Source organism: Panthera onca, chromosome D2 (genome assembly GCF_046562875.1).
Source record: "Panthera onca isolate mPanOnc1 chromosome D2, mPanOnc1 haplotype 2, whole genome shotgun sequence".
Lineage (NCBI taxonomy): Eukaryota > Metazoa > Chordata > Mammalia > Carnivora > Felidae > Panthera > Panthera onca.
In genome coordinates, this window is record NC_138349.1 from 10,360,803 (window position 1) to 10,383,534 (window position 22,732).

The 22,732-nt window shown below is 49.6% G+C and overlaps 1 protein-coding gene across 17 annotated transcripts in view; it reads left to right on the top strand.

The window, feature by feature from the left end:
• The window catches only part of FGFR2 (fibroblast growth factor receptor 2), a 108,323-nt gene that overhangs the window by 52,126 nt on the left and 33,465 nt on the right, over nt 1-22,732 (top strand). For 5 of the 17 annotated variants that reach the window (XM_081790450.1, XM_081790447.1, XM_081790451.1 and 2 more), the window contains 4 exons: nt 610-733; nt 16,400-16,590; nt 17,696-17,843; nt 21,291-21,493. In XM_081790450.1, the coding sequence (XP_081646576.1) occupies nt 610-733; nt 16,400-16,590; nt 17,696-17,843; nt 21,291-21,493 (666 nt within the window). Of the gene's footprint in view, nt 1-609; nt 734-16,399; nt 16,591-17,695; nt 17,844-19,103; nt 19,249-21,290; nt 21,494-22,732 lie in introns of all 17 variants that reach the window. The other 12 variants (XM_060641322.3, XM_078434891.2, XM_060641320.3 and 9 more) reach the window with 3 other exon arrangements.

A 22,732-nucleotide genomic window follows, 5' to 3' on the forward strand; every position in this document is an offset into this window, starting at 1 on the left:
GGGAGGGGCAGGCCTGTGTTCCCAGTTGAAACTTCTTGAGACTTCCAGACAGCATCTGGGGGTGATGGGGGAAGAAATGGCAGGTTTTCAGACTGGAAGGCTCCAGGAGCAGTACAGTACCTAGCTTGTGGGCTTCTTGGGAGAATCACATTAGCTGAGGCCAAACAGAATATGCATAGTAATCCTGGCATACAGCAGGTGCTCATTGGTGCTGGCTCTAAGTGGTTCCTTGGCGCTGTGGGGCCTGAGGCTTCCTAGTGGATGAGCGACCTTTTGGCTCCCCTGCTCTGGGGCACTGATACCGTTGCAGGCCAATGGTCTGGCCATTTGGCAGCTCCTGGAGGAACCCATCCTTCATCGACAGACTCACTCCATACACTTGCATATCTGAACATGTCAGTATCCCCCTTGCTCGACATTCACCATGACGATAATGATTGTTTTCGTTTGGCTCCATTCTGCGTGCTTAGTACGAGGGAAATTGACAATTCAGGTGATTCTTCTCTACCTTCCTTGTCTCCTCCAACTTCTCTTTAAATCAAGATGGCAGAGTACCTGGTAATTTATGCTAAGATTGTTAAATAACCACCTTTCCTTTGATCTTTTCAGGTACGGAACCAGCACTGGAGTCTTATTATGGAGAGCGTGGTCCCCTCTGACAAAGGCAATTATACCTGTGTGGTGGAGAACGAGTATGGCTCTATCAATCACACGTACCACCTTGATGTTGTTGGTGAGTTTGCTTCTCCCCAAGGGACAGCTGTACGCCTGCCTGCTACAGCTTGACTCATTTAACCCCGCGAAAGTGAGTCTGGTTTCTCCCATGGTTTAAGGAGAGAAACCGTTGGTTCGTTTTCCTTCTCTCTGAACGTAAGCTGTTGTTTGAGAAGGATTCTTCCATCATTTGACGATGTTCCTGTTTCCCGATTAGCCATGTTTTACGTATTTTGTGTGATCCTCTTGGTTCCCTAGCACCGTTCTGGGTGAAATGGACGTGGTGTGAAATGTGTTGACACTCTGAAAGCCAGCATTACTCTTAAGAACGTTCGTGTGTTCAGGGAAAGGGTACAGATACGCGCTAGGAGAACTTGGTTTTTAAAAGGGAGGCAGCATTATCCAAAGAAGGGCAATTGGGCAATGCTGGCTAAAGAGTAAAGGAAAAGGTATTGTGATGACTGAACTTCTAGCTGGCTGGAGGAAGGATAGTGTCCAGGGGCCCTTTGCTTCCATCAGAAGAAAGTCATTCAGTGCTCTACTGTGGGTTCAGCTCCCGTGGAAAGGGAACTGTGTATATGGGCTTGTAAATTCCTTTTTATCTAAGTGCTCAGATAGGTAGGCTACTTTAATTAGATATCTTAAGATCAATAGGCTGTTGTCCTGGAATTCAAATGTCTTCCTATCTTGCCCTTTATGATGGGTTTTGTTGTAACTGATAAAGGAAGGGTGTTTCTCTGTCTTGTTGGAGGACTGGAGGTACCTAGGATGTGTCTCCTCATTGCAGGGATGGTGGGCTAAGATCTCTTCTTTGGCACGATCCATCTTTGCTCTGCCTTGTCCTCCACCCTGACTCACGGCATCACCACCTGACCTGGCTGGGGGTTAGCTAACCGGTTCGCCCTTCTCCACTTGCAGATTGCCAGCTCCCAAGGCCTCCAGCCCAAGCTCGCCTCGATTGATTTTTGCCTTAACGTGACCCTTTGTTTCTCCACAGACTCCTGCCCCGCCACCGCGTCTATGAACAAAGGCTTTCCTCCATCATTTTCTACGCGTGTGTCCCTAGTATTATTTCATATGTGGGCATTTCTTCTCCTTCAGTAAACTATAAACTCTTTGAAGAGAGGCCCCACAGATACCTGAATTGCCCAAAGAACCATTAAGAAACCTTCCAAAAGCTTGACTGACCAAATTTCATAGATTTTGGCTAATGGAAGTTTTAGGTTAACTGAAAATTAAACAGAAGCCATTTTTAGATTTTCTATCAAGTTAAATTAAATCCAGAAGGAACTCCCCCTAGGAAAGCATGAGATCGTCTTTATTTCCATGTGTACGTAAGGATTCAGTGAAAAAAGTTCTTGTCCTTCAGAAGCCTTACTGTGAAATTAGGTTGCTTTCACATAATGTTGCTCCTGTGGGCATTCATAAAAGACTGAGTTTCCAGAACCCTCTTTTCTCACAGAGATACTCGTGGAAGGTTTCTTAGTGGGAGTTACCACGTACAGATATTTTACAAATCAAACACAAAGAAGTAACACTCAAATATGGGACGAAAATGGTGAACATTTATTTTGGCATCGATGTGCCGTAAATCTGTTGGTTAAGCACACAACGTGGAATTCACATTGGGCCTCACATCTCCTGAATTTGACACGAAAGTGTTTCTATTTAAGGAAAGAAGGTTCGGGGGCTAAAAGTTCTCAATGCCTAATTTTGAAACAAGCAGTTTATTGTGTGAATAAAATAATTGTGCTGTAGCAATCCGCGGGGCTCATGGCTGTGTAGGCCTACAGATTGTTCGTTGGGATCGGTCGGGGACCATTCCAGGAATCCCCAGTCAGCTTGGCCACCCCAGCCACGGGCTCTGGCTCCTAGCAGGTTTTAGGTTGAGTTGTTATGTAAAACATTCAAAAGCCCCTCCCCCCCCCCCCCCCCCCCCACCTCTCCTTTGAGCTTTCTGGCAGCTCATCTCTGTGAAGCCCTGAAATCTCTCTTACAGTTTTAGGGTTGGATTTGAACTGGGCTGCTGAATAATGGAATTGTGCTGTCTAATGTTAATCCCCTGGCAGTCAGTCTTGTTGAAAAGAGCGTATGATTCAGTGGTGTGATGTAGAGAGGAGCATAGAGCGTATGGAGTAATGAATGCAGAGAAAGGCCCGATTATGTCACAAATTTGGGAGATTGCCCAGCCAAACGTGGGCCAATAATGACACAATGCTGGTTGGGAATATCCATTAAAGCTCAACCCCTAATAATTTTCCAAGCCTTGAACCTTCTTTATAAATAGAAGCCAAAAGTCAGTGGAGTATAAGACATTTTCAGGAAAGACGGAGGTGTGAAATACTCTCATCTTTGCTCAAAACCCCAGTAATTGCTTTGAGAAGCACTCATAAAATAAGAAGTGAGTCAGCTCGAGAGTCTCATGTAGACTTACAGGGTTGGCAGTCGGTCGTTCCGAACGTCTCCGCGAGTGGCGACAAAAGGGAATTCAGGCCCGAACAACGAGTTTCTGGTGGCCCCGCGGCCCAAGTGCAGGATTCCACCCCGTGATCACCGCTTCTCGGCCACGTCCGCGTCTCCCGGAAAAACCGGAGCCTCTTTCCCAGCGAAAGTCAAGTCCTGTTCTCGTTCACACTCTCTGTGGGTTTACTTTTGTTGCTATGCTACGTAGGGTTGCGGTTCAGATGTTACGAAGCATCAAAATGGGTGAGATCTTTTTACTGAAATCCTTCCTTGGAACGGCATTCCCCATAAGGACTCCCACGTAAAAGCCGTGTAATTTAAGTGACATTCTTGTGTTTCGGGCACGAAGCGGCCAGCCATTGTCGTGTGTGAGGGAAGGGCTCTCGTTTACGGGCGCTCTTTCGGGAGGCTTGCTTGATCCTCGCTAAAATTGACACCATTATTTTTCAGCCATTTACTTGCAGGGGAAAATTAGCGTGAAGCACCGCTTCTGGGTAATTGTGCCGATAGTAAAACAGGCCCTCCTCAGAGAGCCGGCGGGTCTTGGCCATCGCTCCGCGGAGGACGCTGCAGCCCTGGATTCTGGTGGGGCCTCTGTCCCCAGGAAGCTGCGGCCTCGGACTCATCCTGAACCTTTGGTTTCAGCGGGGTTGGGTCCTTCTGGAGACTGTGCGGGGGCGGGGGGGGGGGGATCTGTTTCACGCCTCTCCCCGGTTTCTGGTGGCCTTCTGGTGGCCGTCAGCAGCTCTCCGCTTGTGACTTGTCATTCCGGCGTCTGCCTCTGCCTTCCGGTGGCCTTCCTCTCTGTGGCTCACAGGTGTCACCTGTCACTGGATTTCAGGCCTTGCCCTCGGAACAGGGTAGTGTCATCTCAGGATCCCTCAGTTAATTACAAGGACCTTGTTTCCAAGTAGGGTCACAGTCACAGGCTCCAGGGGTTAGGACACGGACTCCTCTTTTTGGAGGGGTGGGGGTGGGGCATAGTTCAACCCACGACAGTGGTTATGAGGCATCAGTTGGGTTAACAGATGAAAACACCAAATTGGCATCCTGGGGCCAACAACAAATGCTGGTTTTCTCCCCTCAAACCGGGACTCTTTGGAGGGTTAGAGGGCATTTTGGGGGCATCTGGTGGCTCAGTCGGTTGAGCATCTGACTTCAGCTCAGGCCGTGATCTCACAGCTCATGAGTTCGAGCCCCGCATCCGGCTCTCTGCTGTCAGGGCAGAGCCTGCTTGGGATTCTCTGTTCCCCCTCTCTCTGCACTTCCCTCTCTGTCTTTCTAAATTAACTTTCAAAAAAGGGCATTTTTAATAGGTTTAATTAGACCCCATCAGACCTTCTGGTAAATAAACTGAATGCCGTGCCGGGACCAACAGGTGGGGCCCCTGCTGGGTTACGCCTTTGGTCAACGTGGTCGTCAGGGCTGTCCCAGGACTGATCAGGATGCAGAGGAAGATCGTGGTGTTTGAGAGCCCCGGGTTCTTCAAGCTGGCCTCTGCCTTCACCTGTCAGCCCTCTTACAGTTGAGGAACATCAAGTTGGGGAGTGGGGGGGCGGTGAGGCATTTATTGGCCGAGAACTGAACCCTAGATCTGGGGTCTCCATCCGGTGTCCTCAAAGCCTAGGTTAATGCTCCAAGCACCGCACATGGAGGTCTCTGTTTTTGGTGTCCTGTGGTGTGGACCAGCAGGGACCACTGCAAGACTCTGAAAAGGTACTGCTGTTATCCCCACCCCACGTTCAGCTCTGTTGCAAAATAACAGAGAGAGAGAGATGAAGGTATTGAACGGACGAGTTGCTCGTCCTTCCTCAGACACCCTTTGGCTTTGAGTTACGAACTTTTTCTCCCTTTGGGTGTCCCAGTTCTGCAATCCCAGAGACCGTAAGTTTTGAGCTTTTCACCTGGCATTGGGCATTTGGGGGGCAGAGGTTGGAAACAGTGAGTGCCTCTGGATGTGCTGATTACCCTCTATCTGACTTTCCAGAGATTTCTCCTCCTCTAGGACAAGAGCATTATAAGCGCTAGACAGTGTCTCAGTAGACAGTTGGGAGCCAGTCAGCGGCCAAACATCGCTCTGGCTGGGTGGAGGGTCACTGAGGCCACCTCACCAGCCCTGACTTGCTCAGCGGGAGACCAGAAGGCTGCTGTCGACTAGTCCGTGACATAAATCTGCTGTAACTGGGCTCTGGGCATGATGGGACGGGGCCTGAAAGCCGAAGGAATCTGTCCCGGTGCTAACCTCCCCCCTCCGGTGTGTATTCGGGAGGAATGAAGAGTCTGTTATTCCAGGCACTGACTGATAAGCCTGGCTCTGAGGCTGACACCTGGCACTCTGAGCCTTTGGCGGCCCATCCCCAGTGGGAGAAGGAGAAATTGCGTAAATTGTTTACTGCTTGGGGCAGCCTCTGTCCTGGGAAGACAAAGCCTCCAGTGTGATCCCTGAGCAGAAGAAGGGCGACCGAGGCAGGTTCGAGTCCCTCAGGGGACCCTTACACTTGTCCGGAATGAACTGTGGAATCTTTCTCGGGTTGGGAACAAAGTAGCGTGTATGTAAATGAAATGGTGGCCTCGTTGATTAACTGGTTGGTGTTCTTACCGAAACTGTCAAAATTAGGATCGTTCCTGCTCATTTGCTCCTGACAGAAGACCACACTCTGTCCGTATTTTCTGCCACACCGTGGCTCCTAGAAGAAAGCTTTTGTTTCTCCGTTTGATGAGGGGTGACCCTAGGTGGCATTAACCGCACAAAACAACTCACCCAGAGATTTGAGCGCCTTGAACACCGGGCTGTCACTTTCTGAGTTGCCACGTGTGTGCATTTCCCTGGCGTCCACCAGCCTCAGTCCCACAGAGCCCCTGGGGGTTCTGAACTTGAAGCATCTTGACCTAGACACTTCCTGGCCAGGCCTCATTTGATTTTCCGTATTCACCTTGCCGCCAACCGATTCTTTCCTTTTCTTGCTCTGGGTTTAAGACGCGGTGTCTACCCTGACTTTGGTCCTGCGTGCCAGCCCTAGAGTTGTGAAATCTCGCCGGAGGGGGATAGAAAGCCCCCTGTTGACAGGGGGCTGGGGTGCCATGCTAGGTAATACGTCACAGCGAGCGCTGTACTTATAAGTAGGCTTGTTTCGTTAATGTAGAGTCATGGAGCCCAGCAGGGTTGAGTAGGAAGCATAGTCCTTTTGCCGCATTTCCTTCTCTTCTTCCTGCCCGTTGCCACACAGCCCTCATGACGCTCCAGCCCTTGCCGGATGCACCTCGGCGGGGAATGACACGGTGGAGACCTTCACATTCGTTTCCAGCTTCGGTAGCTCTATGGCGTCAGAAGTCCAGGAGCCTCTGAGCCTCAGTTCCATTGTCTGTAAAGTGGGGGTGGAAACCTAGCCCCCCTGGAGGGGGATGAGGTAGTAGGGGGCAGTGCTTTATTTTTTTAATTTTTTTTATGTTTATTTACTTGGGGGGGGGGGGGAGCACAGCGCGAGTGGGGTGGGGCAGAGAGAAAGGAGAGAGAATCCCAGGCAGGCTCCCCACTGTCAGCGCAGAGTTGAGTGGGGCTCGACTCCAGAAACTGTGAGATCATGACCTGAGCTGAGCTCAAGAGTCAGACGCTTCACCTAACGAACCACCCAGGCGCCCCGGGGCAGTGCTTTTAAATAATAGGACCATAGGATTTGACTCTTAGTCACTGTCATGAGGTGGTCCACACCTCCTCTTGGATCTCTGGGCGAGACAGGTGTATTCAGTGCAGCCCTGGTTGAAGGAGTGGTCCCTCCTCCCCTCTCCTTTCCTCCAGGGCGGAGATTTCAAAACTTCTTTTGAGCTACTGTTCGATGAGCTTTTGGTTACTTCGGAGCAGCTGTTTATACCCGCTTCACAACCGGGATTTCAGGGGGCAAAAGCTGGTCGGCGGGCAGCTGCCTCACTCCCAACGTACCGGCCAGCAAATAAGTGCGTTCCTGCCGCACCACTACCGGGAAGAAGTTGCTCGTCCCAGGCACCGTGGGCGGTGATGCCAGTGTTTTCGCCATGCTCTTCGCAAGCCATCAGTTGCCCTCTGCCCCATAGTTGAGGAAGGAAGCCTTGTGGATTGCTTTCGGTTCTGGCAGGGGTCCCGGCTGAGGTGGCTGGGGGAGAAGGTTAATATTTGATCTCCTGCCTCATCTTTGGCGTTGGGTCTATGGTGTGGGCAAAGAGGATGTGAAAGCGTTACAGACAAGTTACTGTCTTACAGAGTTTTGTAAGAAGAGGGATCTCTCGACCGTACCCGGAGGGAAGTGTAGGGCAGGGCAGGGCGTGGGGAGAAAGCTGCTGCTGTCCCAGCGTCAGCGAGGAGTCCCGGCCCGAAGACGTAAGTCCACGGATGCCAGTCACAGTGCCCAGTATGAGCTCGAACTGTGCCGCCAGCGTGTGCCGAATTAGAATAACAGAAAAACGGCTTCTCGAGTTACTTAACATTTGGAGTTTGTGGTTCTTGACACGGCAGGTTCTTTTCTTTTTTAATTTTAATTTTGAAAATTTATTTTGAGAGAGAGAGAGGGAGGGGCGGAGAGAGAGAATCCCAAGCAGGCTCCGTGCTGTCGGCGCAGATCCGGACGCACCGCCAGATCGTGACCTGAGCCGAAATCGAGAGTTGGACGCTTGACCGACGGAGCCACCCAGGCGCCCCAACGCAGCAAGTTCTGAAGCAAGGCATCTTCAGGGTTTCCAAACTCTGTACGGCCTCCATTTCCAGTCACCTTTTTAAACCGGGAGACCCCCGTTGGGAAGTATTACAGTCAACTCTCATTAAAATGTAAATCTGGCAATGCCATCAGATTCCTTCCTGTTTTAAATGCTGCCTCCGCCAGAGTGCCTCTCTGGACTCCTCCTCCTTGAGGAGAGCCCACTGCTGTGTGTGCTGAGTTTGTGTTTGGTGTGTTTTCACAGTCAGGGGCGGGCAGGGCAGAAATGACCCCGTGTTGTAAGAAGAAGGGGCTCCCAACCTAGAGGGCAGGCTCCATTGGGACAGGCGGCTTCCAGAGCTCCTGTCGCATCTTTCCACCATTAGTGACATCAAACGCAGGTGGGAGGTGGGGAAGAGATGGCTGGGTGGGGGGGGGGGGGTATTGGTGTTGTGAGGGGGAAGATTTCCTGCTTCTCCTTCTGAGAAGAGAGAGGCTGAGGAGGCGAGAACCTCATTGGTTTGAGCAGAGCCCTCTAGATTGGTTAATCCTGTCTGGGAAAGCAGCCTGTGGCTGGCCTTCGGGGTGACAGTCAGTTGACTGTCACAGCACAGAAGACCCCAGAGTGCCGCAGTGAGATGGTTGGTATCCATGGAGATGCCTGGATCTTGATAGAAACACTTATTTCTTTCTTTCTCGCAGAGCCTCCTCCTTCTAGGGTTCTCTCACCCATACTTCTATCCCAAAGAAGTATGCAAATCGATGGGCCACATTGTGCCCCGGACATATTTCCCCTCAAAAAGAAAAAGTGGTATTTCGCTAGACGGGCATCGGATGTTATTCTGGAAGGTTCATTGGGCAGTTGTGCTTTCTTTGAAAAAGGAAGGCCTTCCTCATTTTATTGGGTTTAGTCTACACTCTGGACCGGGGCAGAAAAGTCAAGGATTTAGTCCTTTACATTTTACCTTCTGGCCAACAGAATGTATGACACTATCCCCGAACGTTTGGTAGGGAGGGTTGCAGGCTGCCTTGGGGCATCTCATCTGGCTCAGAAAGTGAGAAGTGGAGCCTTCCATGAGCTCGGTGACCATTTGGAAGCTTCTCCTTTGGTGATGCTTCCGGCAAGGAGTATCCAGAATCCCTTCTATTTTCGGTGTCTGAGTTTGCCTCTAAGAAGACCAATGAGGTTTTATCATTTCGTGTACTTTGTACCAAAGGGAGGCATTTCTTGTTTGCTCAGATGGGCTGAAAGCTTTTACTTCTGTTTGAACCACCCCAGGAGCAAAATAAAACATCTAAGATGTAAGCGTGGTAGAGTTTTCTTGACTTCTTCTAGAATTAAGGCCTTTTGAATGAGGAAAGTTGATGAAGCCTGCGAACGTTAGTTTTGTAGACATCTTCTCGTGTCTGTACATATCGATTATTTCATTATCATTAGTGACCCGTATGCTCTTCTGTCTTGGATAGAGTGTAATTTACTTAATCATTTTCCCCCTGGGTGGAGACTTAGGCTGTGTTCCCGTTACAGAAGAGGCCACCGTGGCAAGCTTTGCACACACCCATTTGTTGGCCACCCGGGTGACCCATTTTTCTGGGACAGATTTCCAGAGGTAGACTAACCGGGCCCTCTTTGGTGTCGACAAAAGTATCTTCGACATAAAAAGCTTCACTGTGAGCGCTGCTGTATTTGGGGGACTCCCCGGTGATTTGATTTTTAGCTTCTTTGCAAACCGTTTGAGAGAAGATACTCTGATTTGGGGAGTTCAGCAAAAGGTATGTTTAGTTCCGGGACTTTGAAAAAACATCTCCGTCATACTCTTCCCAGGGAGGAAACCCAGCTATGCAGACTCCGGCTGATAATCTTGGCATTCCTGAAAGATGTCGCAGCCCCCTGCCCCCCATGGCTCGTGGCGTGGTGCTGAGGCTCTGTGATGTGGCTCCCAGCGTGACCGCGCTCAGCTGTGTTTACCCCAGCGCCACTGGAGCGAGCCTGGGGAGACTGACGTCTGAGTTTTGCATCAGCGTGAAAACCAAGCGCGAGATGGGGAGGGACCTTGTGCGGAGTCCTTTGTGTCAGGGCAGAGAAAAGCTGTCAGTAAACGGGACAAGATAAATACACTTAACTAATTGAGAAGGTAGGTTTTCCGCGACCCTAGAAATCGATCTTGTTCACTCTGTGATCACGTCACCTTTGCCGCTTCTCTCTTTTTAAAAAAAAAAAATTGTGGCAAGGCGTGCATAACAACGGAACGGACCATTTTAGCCACTTTTGAAGGTACTGTCGAGTGGCATTAAATACAGTCACGTGGTTACACAACCTTCGCCACCATCTAATCCCCAGAATTCTTCATCATCCCAGAGCCACGTCTCCTTTTAACTAAAGAAAAGGCATTTTTGAATTTTTTTTAGTTCATTTATTTTGAGGGAGAGAGAGCAGGGGAGGGGCAGAGAGAGAGGGAGAGAGAGAGAATCCCTAGCAGGCGGTGCAGAGCCTGATGCGGGACTCAAACTCACGAACCGCGAATTAAGGACCTGAGTCGAAATCGAGAGTCGGACGCTTAACCGACTTGAGCCGCCCAGGAAGGCCGCTTTTGAATCTAACTTTGACATAACTTTATGGTCACCTGAGCGTCTACCGTTCCGGTTTCACTCTGGAAGGCACAGAATTCAGGGTAACATTTGGGGTGTAAGTGACACACAGCCCTCCTCCTGTAATTCGCCCAAGAAGACCTAAATTGACACCCAGCTGGTAGAAGCCACTCCGCCCCCAGCCACATAATACCGTCTGTGACATTAATTAGGGAAGGCGCTTTGCCTCCACCTGCTTTGGTCTTCCCAGGCCGCCCAGCCTCGGCCAGAACTTCACTCCGCTGTCCACCTCATCGAGCAAGCACAAAGGAATTAGTGGTGTTTTGCTTCTAGCATTTCACGTGGTGCGGCCCCCAGAAGTCACCGAGGGACTTCGGCGCTGGAGGGGAGACACTCGGGCTTTCCCCGGACGAGCTTGGTCTGCAGACTTTGGTGTCTCTGTAGGAGAAATGCGTATGTTTTGGAGGAAGCTAGATCCCCACCCAGCCCAGTTCTGCGAGACTTCCAGAATCAGGCAAGAGGCAAATGAGGCTAAGCTAAGCTGAGGACAGAGAAAGAGTGACAAAGTGGTGACCTCCTACAAACGTGCATTTTTTTTTTTTTTTCTTTTTTAAAAAGTTATGCTGGGTGCTCCGTCTCCCAGGCCACTCCTGTGTTCTGGAAGGTGACGGAATAGCTACAGGTACTTGGACTGTTTCTAAAAGGGTGCTCCTTCCTTCCTGTTGCCTTCCCTCCAAACCTGGCCTTTTCCTCCTGATCAGTTTTAGTCCTGACCTCCCTCTGTGCTGATTTCGAGAGGCTGGAGAAAAGTTCGGGGACACAAAACTCGGAACCCTGCTAGATCTGTCCCGTCTGGGATGAGTGCATCAGGTAGAGTCTTGACAAGGCAACGCGCTCCTTCTGCTAATTGTAATTAGCACGAGGTCTTTAGCAGGCTAATGGGCACCTCAGACTTCAGAGGGCTTTGATCACCTCATGCCAACTGGTTTAGTGTGTTTTTATGCAACAAAAGCGACCACTGCCCACCCTTCAGAGAATAAGCGAGGCTGGGCTTTAGGAAAAGCATTCTCTGGTGTTTTCACTTGTCCTCCAAGTTGTAGAACGTTCTTTCCCCATCCAGACCCCTTGGAGTGGCTAAGAAACTGCCATTTTAGACGAAGGGTAGCTACGTTTTGATTTCAATTTTAAGACGGAGCAGGCAAGGTTCTCCACACTCTGCGAGTGAGTGGGTGCCCCAGAGCAGGAGACGTGCTATTTCCAGATCAATACGGGGCACTCCGTGTGATTTGAGCCTCTTGGCATTTTGCTGCCGAGAGAGCAGCTTCGAAACGGTTCTTTGTGGCAAGCGCGGCTGCACTTTTGGGGAGAAATGCTCAGGAGACCAATGTGTGCTGGGAAACCAGCAGCTCTGGGCTTGATTAATTTATAGGTGTAATTTAAGAACCTGGTCTCCTTCTGATCCCCGGGATGCGTATTTACTGAGCCTGTAGACATGCTCGCTGGACGTTTTTTATGGCCTTTGCTATGTCAGAGCAAAAGTTGTAGATCTCTTCCGAGCCAACATATTATTATGTCCAGAGGAGGGACTGGCATGTTATAAAGTTTCAGTGGTCAATTAACAAAGATTTATTCTTTGTCACTCAGGTATTTTTCTCTCTTTCGCCGTAATTACCTCGTGGAGCGAAGCAGGCTGTTTTTCCACCCGCTCCTTCTGGTTGTGGCTCCGAGCTTTGGAGCAGGACTTGAGAAGGTCAGTCTCGAAGTGGAGACTCCTAGCCGCTGGGCCTTCTGCTTTGGGAAAGTGGACTCACTCAGAGCTCTTGACACGGGGAGGGGGGGTGAGCGAAAACGCGGGGGAGAGAATGTGTTTTTTAAAGCGCATCAGCCTGTGTTTACTATGCACTGATTTGATGGGACCTCGTTCCAGTAGTGCAGCCAGCTGCCTTCTCGGCACCCTGTGGGGTGCTTTCCATCCTGTCTCAAGTCGGAATTCACGCAGGGGCCTTAGAGTTGCTCTTTGGAAGGTTCTCAACCCCGTTCCAGGTCCGGGCACTGTCTTTCTGCAACCTGCTCAACTCAGAATGGATATTTTTTAAAAAACCTCCATAAGGGCACAGGGGTGAGCTGCTCATCAGCTTCTCTGTTTTCCATATATTTATTTCACTGCCCCTGCAAAGAGAGAAAAAAAAAGAATCTGTTTTATATAAGATCAGAGAGTTAAACATGCTGTAAGAGAACCTTGCCCAAAACTGTAAATCCTTCCTGGTGGAGAAGCTGTGATTTTTGTTATCATGTAGAAGAACAAGAGATGGGCCAGGGGCGCCTGGGTGGCTCAGGGGGTTGAACGTCCGACTTCGGCTCAGCTCGTGATCTCACGGTTCGTGGGTTCAAGCCCCGTGTCGGGCTCTGTGCTGACAGCTCGGAGCCTGGAGCCCGCTTCGGATTCTGTGTCTCCCTCTCTCCTTTCCCCTCCCCTGCTCGTGCACCGTCTGTCTTTCTCAAAAATAAGTAAACATTAAAAAATATAATAAAACAGATGGGCCAGCTCTGAGTTTTATTCTCTAATCCAGAGATAATTCATTGACTTATTTATTATTATTATTTTTTTACATTGGCTTGTTGTGCAAAGCGCTGGGAACCTGAGGAGTTTGCTCTGCCCAGGGCCTGGTGAGGTTGGGGGAAAGCACACTGGCTGTGGAGGGTCCTTATGCCACCATCACTGTCCTGTTCCTGTGGTATTTCCCAGGTGTCTACTGGGGCCTGGCCACGGAGGTCTCACCTCTGCGGGAGCCACTGCCTGTGTCCCGCTCTCACCCCAGGGTGAGAACTCCTGTTCTGATTTCTGTCCTCCCCCCTACTGCTGACCACCGCTCGGACGGGTCTGACAGACACCAGGGAAGAGTGATGGCTGCAGGATCCGAGATGAGGCTTACCATGCTTTGCAGATGCTGGCATCCCGGGACCTTTTCCAAGATGTTTGGGGCCTGCTCTCTGACTTGTTTAAGGGCAGAGAATAAGGTTGCAAAGGAAATCAAAGCCTGATGTGGAGAAACGAAACATGAGGCCTACTGACTTTTTAAAAACATTTTAAATAACATTCTCTAAGGTTTCATTTTATACCGAAGGCAGCTGTAATAAGTTTTGGAAGACGGTGTAAGGTTTCGATTACAGAGCGATCCCGCTTGCCGGTTTTTGTACCCAAAGTGAGAAAGGGCGGAGGGAGCCGGCGGGGGGGGGGGGGGTGGGGGGGGTTGGGGGGGGTGGGGAGTGGTTAAGGGGTTATTTTGTATAAGGTGAGAAAATTCGAGAGGATAAATTCGAGACTGCAAGCCGGCAACTTTGGCGTGTTGTAATTTGCAAATGCAATAACATTAAGCCATTGCAGAGGCTTTTTTTTTTTTTTTTTTTTTTTTGGTGAAAATAGTCAAGATAGCAATGGAATAACTTAATAACTGGAACGCAGCGGCACGTCGACCGCAAGTAAAACAAGGCTGCAGGTCTGTAGTGGGCCCTGCCAGTGTTGCCCCAGTGACTACATTCCCTGCTGAAGGCTGGCGCGGGCCAGAGATGCCGGGCGGTCTGAAAGCAACCATTGTTCACAGGACATCATTATTTGGTATTACGTGCACAATGTTTGCTTGTGAAACGATTTATTAGAAACAAGTATGTTTAAGACGGAGAACTCGGTTTGAAATTCAGCTGATCTGGCTCATGACATTTAAGATTTTACAGTACCTTTGTTTCCGAGAATAAATATTTCGGTCCACTGTAAATATTTATCTTGAAAACACACAAGCACATGTACACAAAACTGGAACGCTGAGCCAGAGCATGAATTGATACCTAAAAGTCACTTCTCTCTGGGAACGAGGAAACCTCCTCAACATTCGGTATGTAGAAAAGGAGCGTATTTTGTGAGCTTGGCTGGCAGCATCCGGCCCGGAGGACAGATCCCCTCCCGCTACGTCTCTTGGGAGGAGACCTGGCCAGGACAGTGCATGTGTGGACTTCACTCTGTTCTTCTCACGTGGATGGGGCTAGCCGGGATTTAAACCAGACCTGTCCCTGCCAGCTGCAAGCCGGGTCCCCGTGGCATCCAGCTGGCCGCCAGACCTGACCGGGAGGCTTGCTGTGGCCCATTCCTGGGATGATATGTCAGCCGAAGAGGGAGGGTTTCTGGTGATTGAAGGGATCCCAGCTTTGAGATTTTCTGCCCACAAAACTAGGACTTCTGGGTTCTTTGTGTAGCCTACAGGGTAATGTCAGACAAATGAATGACTTCTTTGGAGGCTCTGCAATCCTTATCTTTTTAATGTGAAAACGTAGGTGTCTGTGAAGTGATGGGAGACTCTGGAATGAAATGTGCTAAGAGTAACCCACTAGCATTTTTTCTTTCTCTATTCTTTTTTTTTTTTTCTTACGTTTTTAAAGACCAACAGGCTTGTGCAGTAAAATCAATTTGCACATGGTCTGGCTCGTGTCCAACAAATTCCACTAAATGATATTTTCATCTGAAAGGCCCAAATATAGAAGCACTTAGATATCTATCATTCTAACTTGCTATTTCCAGCCCAGTGCACAGGGATACCCAGGTGCAGGGTGGAGGCATCCTTGGTGTGGCGGGTCAGCTGGTATCTCCTTATTTCCCTTGGCCATTTTTTAAGCTGGGGTTCAACGCGGTGGTATCTGCGGTGTGGACAGAGATAAGGAGGCTGACTCACACGTGCATGTACACGGGGACGGGATAATACGTTTGTGGGTCGACGGATGGGGGATTGGGTACGTGTGGCTCTTGCCCAAACTGCCACGTAGGAGGATTCCAGCCGCTTTGTGATCCTAGGGCCTTTGTGGACAGGATCACACAGCAGGCTGGTCTGTTATTCCCAGATTCTTGGGGACTCTTGTGTACGATGTCTCACGAACCTTGACACGGTTGCCTCTGCGGGACTTCTGCACAGACCACCTCTAAGCCGGAGAGGAACTTTGCCAGGTGTAAGACGAGGGATGTCTTTTGTTGAGAACTCTTTTCCTAGAGAGAGAGGCAAGGCACGTGAGGGTGGGAAGCATACCCTCGATGGGGCTCTCTCGAACGTGGCCTAGCACATCACCAGGATTGGGGAACTGATGTCTGTCTGTTTCTTTGGGTGCTGCGTCTGAATAAAGGATGTCTACTTGTGAGGTGTCTCAGCGGCTCAGTCGGTTACGCGTCCGACTTTGGCTCACGTCGTGATCTCGCGTTCCGTCCGTGAGTTTCGAGCCCCGCGTTGGGCTCTGTGCTGACAGCTCAGAGCCTGGAGCCCGCTTCGGATTCTGTCTCTTTCTCTCTCTCTCTCTCTCTCTGCCCCTCCCCCACGTATGGGTGAATAAAGAGTAAAATGGAGTAAATCCGTTGAAAAGAGATGAATCGGTTGTTCATTCAGGAGTTCATGACTTGGAGCTTGAGCGTTCAGTTTTTCTTTGCAAAACAAGAAATGAAGTCTTCTCAGAGCATCTTAGAGACGTTTCAGGAGCTACCGTGTCTGGGAGCCATTTGGGTGTTCAGGGCGCCTCTGTCTTGTCCCTTGCCTGCGACGTGAAGCTTATGGTCAGCGTGAGTCTCCGATATGATCCCAAGTGGGACCCGCGAAGGGGCCCCCGTTCCCCTGCCGTTGTCTTTCGATTGTCAGAACCTTCTCCCTTGTTGGGTAGGTGGCCACGGACAACCAATAACTTGAGATACAAGCAGTTCTTCTCTCTGTTTTCTAAATAAGTATTCTTTTTACAAGGGTCGTGCTCCAGCAGGCTCCTTTGAAGTCGTTTTTGTTATGCATTGGGCCGCGGTGTTATTTCAAAGGAGTCAGCCAGCAGACTTGAGGCCTTTTTGGCTTGCGTTCACGAACAGCCTTCTGGACAACACAACTCATTTATCCGTCTTCCCCCACCTCCCCCTGCCCCGTCCCCGCTCCCCCTTCCCTCCCTCTCTCCCTCAGAGCGATCACCACACCGGCCCATCCTCCAGGCTGGACTGCCTGCCAATGCCTCCACCGTGGTCGGAGGCGACGTGGAGTTTGTCTGCAAAGTTTACAGCGACGCCCAGCCCCACATTCAGTGGATCAAACACGTGGAAAAGAACGGCAGCAAATACGGACCCGACGGGCTACCCTACCTCAAGGTTCTGAAGGTGAGGACTTTCTGAATCTGAAGGGACTCCACTCCGGGGGTCTCCGTCGTGCACTTGGGGACAGGTTCTTTGATTTCCTGTTGGTGTGAGAAAAACGATGCTCTTATTGGACCGGCCAGGAGAGAGTGTGTTTCGGGAATGAGCAGATTATTAGACTTGCTAGTAAAATTGCAGAAGGGACCCCACGGGGTGCTGGCAGGGCTATTCTAGTTGGAGTCAGAATAATTCATCTATTTATCAGCCCTGAGATCTCAGACGAGACGTTTAGGCTCGGCCGCACATCCATAAAAGCGGGGATTGTGCTGCTAGGTCCCCGACAGGGTGGTTGTGCAGGGTCCACGCCATGGCGTGCACGGAACGAGCTTTGTAACCTCTAGGCATTGTACCAGTGTGCATCGTTAACGCCGATGTCGTTCCCTCTTAACGCGACGTTAGGGTCCGGTGGTAGTAGCCATCTTTTAGAAACCATTTACATTTTGCTTTCAAAAGAAAATTCCTTCCCCTTTGAAATCCATCCAAATGTGGTTTAGACACTAACCTTCAGAAAGTGTTTTTGCATTAGTGAGCTGCTGAACAAGGAAACTTTCTCCTTGTGTTTGTTAATTTGGTTCCTTGCAAGTCCCCGTGTTAATGGCATCAGCCTCTTTATTTTTTAGATCTGTCTTACTCTGCAGGATGGTGATAGCCAGCGGCAGCTAAGTCCGTACACCCTCTTCTCAGCCACTGCCTACCGTGTCTCCCGCATTTGGGTGCCCATAAGAGAACGTCCTTAAAAAGAACAGTCTTCCAGTAGAACCATAGGTAGCTCCACTAAGACCTCCCAACCAGTGAGAATACCAGTGCTCAAAAGAACTAGAAAACGACCAACCCGGAACTACCGGTCCATTCTGCTGGGTATCCATCACACCCTTCCATCCCTCTCCACGGGGTCACTTCCATTGTCCACCCGTTGGCTTACTTTGACCTTTCTGAACCCACAACCCGTTGAGGCAGCTGTTTAGACCTAACGGAGGCTGTTTTCTTGTGGTGCATTGGTGGTGGGACCCTAGACGGTACAAAGTTCCTCCTGGTTGGCCGTTATATTGTTCTCCTGTGTCTGTTCCAGCACTCGGGGATAAATAGTTCCAATGCAGAAGTGCTTGCTCTGTTCAATGTGACGGAGGCGGATGCTGGGGAGTATATATGTAAGGTCTCCAATTATATAGGGCAGGCCAACCAGTCTGCCTGGCTCACTGTCCTGCCCAAACAGCAAGGTAACAACGTTCTGTGTTGTTTTTTGTTTTTTGTTTTTTTTGTTTTTTTGTTTTGTTTTTTAAAGAAGGCTGGATATAGAAGCTGAAAAGACTTGGTGCTTTGAGAGACTGCAGGCAGCTTATAGGATACTCTGTGGCCTTGGTATATTCATAATAATCTTTCTCTGGTGATGCAGCTGGTATGATGCCAGTAGCCATGGAAAAATGCCCACGATGTTCAAAATGTTGCTCTAATTTCTTCCGAAGATTGCCTTCCACCCCCCAACCCCCCCACCCAGTTTTTAAGTCGTTCCTTCTGGTTAACCTTGTTCGGGCTGCACATTCCCCATCGTTGTACATCTTCTGCATTTTAAATACACACCGGCATGCCTGGTTGAATTTGTGACGTTTGCATATCAGCCGAATTCGAACCTTCTCCTGCCGCAGATTTGTGGAGAAATATCGGCACCGTGTGATTTTTCCAGCAGAATATTACTTCTTGGTGGCGTGACTGGTGCTCGTGAGATACTGTGCTTGATCTCGCCATCCCATCGTCAAGCATAGTCCATTTTAATCAGTGCCCTGCTGGACCCTGTCAAAGGCAACAACAGGTTGCCTGCCTTAGTTTGTCACGACCCACACTTGAATGTTGATATTAATGAAAAAAAAAAAAAAAAAAACCACCCCGTTTCTCTGCTACCAAGATCCTCCTTCTGTTGCTTTCCATGCAACATAAGTCAAAATGGTTACGCAGGAGTGAAAATTGGAGTCTGGTAGCTGACACGCAGTTCTACCCTGGTTGGTTCCCACCGGGCCGGAAGGGTAGGCCAGGTGTCCATCTGGGCTCGTGTCCAGTGTTTTGTTTTATAACACGGTCACTGAGACAGAACCATCCCTTTGTCAAGGTGGGAGTCTGCAGCCAACAGGACCAGAACCCAGCTTGGACTTTTGGGCGCCTGGGAAACTTCTGGGAAACCATCCCTAAATCCAAAGCAAAACAAGGACTAAGAGAATGGATCTCTGTGGGTTGATTTTTCCATGCGTTTGATTGCATGCATGTCTAGGTGGTGAAGCCGGTGTGGTGACGGGGCCTGTGGAGGTGAGCTGCTCAGTGTCGTTCCGTGTCTCTCGGTTGTGGGCTCTGTGGACGGGCTGCAGTCGGAATCTTCTGGTGGCCAGCACCTGCCGGAGCCCCCGGTGTGATGCCTCATGGTTCCACGGCCCCCTCCACAATCATTCCTGGGTCGTCTAGCCTTTTCTCTTGCTTCCCTTGTTTTCTAGGCCGCCGGTGTTAATACCACGGACAAAGAGATTGAGGTTCTCTATATTCGGAATGTAACTTTTGAGGATGCTGGGGAGTATACGTGCTTGGCGGGTAATTCTATTGGGATATCCTTTCACTCAGCATGGTTGACAGTCCTGCCAGGTACATCCTGCTCTTTCTCTCCACGGTTGTTGCCCTTTTCTTGGTTGATTGCTACAAAATTAACACCGCTTCTGTTCGCAGAAAATGGCCCCTTTTATCCCGGCATAGAGATTTTTTTAAAAATGTCTAAAATGATCCCCCAGGGATAAGACAGTTGCCTTTGGAAATTTCACTCACAATGAGATCCCACCCTCACGTGAATGATCAGGTAAAATTTCATCCTTAAAAAACCCAAAGGGATCTTAACATTTATCGTGAGTCACGGAGTCAACGTACAAATTCTCACCCGTCCCTGTTTCTCTTAAGGAAGACGTTGACATTACTTCGTAACGTACAAAGTAGTTTTTTCTCATCTCAGATTCCATTTCGCTGAAATCCCATGTGTACTTTTATTACTTTGCTCCACTGTCTCTTTTTTAATGATATGAAAATAGATGGATGTCTGCCGAGGTGCCGGGGGAGCCCCACCTCTGCACAGAGGCTGTACAGAAGCAGTGTGTTACCTACCTCGGGAATCGGTGGCTTGCCGTGTGTTACAATAAAGTGGGCCCTCGGCTTGCTTTTCCTGCAAAGCATGCTCTTGCCATCTCGGGCTTGATGTTATTTCTGCCCCGTGGAGAAATCAACATCGGTGAAGCCCCGTTGCCTAAATATTGCTGCTGCCTGGATCTTTAACCGACATCTCTGTCCTAGTCGAACTTTTCCTGATAATCCCTACCTACTGCCTCTGTGCCTTTGTCATTGCCTTCGTGAAACTGCATAGACTGACTGGTTTGCCAGCTCGGGATGTCCCACGGCCATTATTAATTGCTTATGTTTCGAGGGCCGTGCCTACCTGCATGCTTATCGTGTATCCCGTCAAAATAAATCGATCGTTTCATTTTGTGCTGTGTTGCTGGAGGTTTTGACTGTCATGCAAGTCTTTTTCTGGTTACAACGCATAAGCTTTAAATAATACCATTTGCATCCAGTTTGTCTTTTGTCGTGAGTCTGCTCTGTGAATATTTGCTTTGAAACAGTGAGATGCCTCTTACGTTGAGCTTGCTTTTTTACCTGTAGTACTGCATTCCGCAGGTGCGTAGTTGGCCCCCCTTAACCAATTGGCCCGACGGTACTAGCACATTAACTGTAAGAACACAGCTTGAGGAAAGTACTGTTCGGAAATACCCTGCCTGTAGCTTGATGAGCCTTGAGGACGAAGGAGGGAGCGGGTATCATTTATTGGAAGTTGGTAGACGAACGTGCTACCCACATGGAACACCATTTCTGTGTTCAACAGAAACACTGTAGTGACATCAGTATAACCAGAAACACAAATTTCAGATGGTAATCGATGAGGGAATATTACCAGCTTTTCATGGTATGGGCATAGCGATTCTATACTAAAAGCAATTTGGTCTTTAAATGAAATGCATTTATTTGTGGAGTTGAATACCAGGCTGGACTGTATTAAGAGATTTGAAACTTTTCCGGGCCAGCCCTACTAGATGAATATTTATTTCATTTCATGTGAAAGTGTGTTCGTCTGGGGTAAATTACCCTGTCACAGCTTCCTTTGGAAGAGCTTTATCCAAGAGTGATCCCTTCAGATGCAAAAGTGGGCACTGTTTGTATTTAAGAATTTTAAATTTGATTGGCCTCAGAGACCACCGTGGAAGACAGTCCGTTTTTTTGTAGGTGTGGTTGACTGTTGCATTGTGCCCGAATGCCTAACAGAATGTAGCCTTGTAGCCTGCTCTTTGTGCCTTGGTGGGAGCTAGTCCACCGTGATCTCTGCATTGCAGAGGCCCCTTGAGGCTAGAGAGAGTGGCCGTGTGGGCCCTGGTGGTAAAACAAGGAGCCCTTGGTTGCTCGCCTTCACGGGGAGAGGTGCACGGCAGGCCCGTAGCCCGGGCCTTTCTGCAGCCCCGAGTCATTAGGGAAACCTGTCCTCGGGAATGGTCGTCACCTTGTGTTTCGTTTAACTGTGCCAGGGCGCATCAAGCCCGTGTCCTAACTCTGTGGCCTGCTTATCTGTTCCTCCCCTGTGGTCTGCACTCCAGCTCCTGTAAGAGAAAAGGAGATTACGGCTTCCCCAGACTACCTGGAGATAGCCATTTACTGCATAGGGGTCTTCCTAATTGCCTGTATGGTGGTGACGGTCATCCTGTGCCGAATGAAGACCACGACCAAGAAGCCGGACTTCAGCAGCCAGCCCGCTGTGCACAAGCTGACCAAGCGCATCCCCTTGCGGAGACAGGTAACAGAAAGTAGATAAAGAGTTTGAAGAACTTTACTCCTCCCCCGTATCCCAGCCAGCCCTTGGGTCTTTTTCTCTGCTTCGGTGCCATCTGCTCCTGTGAGCTTTCACTGTGTGAGTGGCCCCAACATGCCTCTTAGTGGCCGTCCAGTTAGTATTTGGGGCTTGGAGAGTCAAGTCCTGGTGCCCCGGGGCAGGGCGGGGTGGGGGTGGGGGGTCAGTCGAGTCAAGTTCCAAGGGCAGGAGAGCATGATGGTGGGAGACTCTCGGAGCTAATCAGCAGAACTGGAAATAACACAGGGAGGCAACGCCCTTGTGTCTTTGAGGCTCAGGTGTATCGGTCTTTTTGAATCATAGGCCACTTTTGTCCCCTGCGATCTAATGCCTTTTTTTGAGACCGGCTTATGCCACGACTTAGAAAGACAGGGGAGCTAGTTCTCTTTGACTTATTTTTTTTTAAATCAAGGTCAGAAACTTAGGCCCTAAAGATGGATCTGAACTACCGCCTGATTTAAACCAGACTGCGATGTCTGTCTTGACTGGGTTTTGGCTCGACCTCTCTGATTCTTAAAATAGAAATGTATGCATATATTATGTTATTGTTAATCGTTCACAAGCGTGGCTGTGGATTTGGTGGTAGAATGATTGTTGTATTGAACGAGCAACAGATTGTCTTCAGCCTCGTGTCTGGTCTTTGGCGGTCACCTTTTGCTCTTGTGTGCGTCCTGATTGGTTTAATTTTGCTCTGGGGAGACAGGGCAAGAGAGCCCCTGCACCTCTGCTTTAAACCAAGGCTCCAAAGCCGAGTGGGACAGGATACGCTTTGACCCTTTCCTCTGTGTGTTCATGAAGACAGAAGGGGAAGGCAGATGTGAACGGAAAGTGTCTACAAGCAAAGTATTTGGAGCGGTGTTGTTTCTTTTGAAACAGCAAGTAAAATGGCCAACTCACTGGCTCTGTTTCAGTGCACACTTTAGTAGAATTTACAGGGCATTTGTTAAAATTGCAGATTCCTCCGTCCCAGCCCCAGAGATTCGAGTTCGGTAGGTCTTGAATGGGGCCAGGGATCTGTATTGTGTGTAAGCAGGTCCTTCGGTGATTTTGAACTGCACTCCGAGAAACTCTGGGTTAATCCCATCTCTGCCCCTCCCGGGACTTCAGGTGGCGATGACATTTTCTGGATCAGGCATTAGGACGGATTAGGAACCAGTTGGCCAGCCGCGGTTTTGGCATGGCACCGGCTGT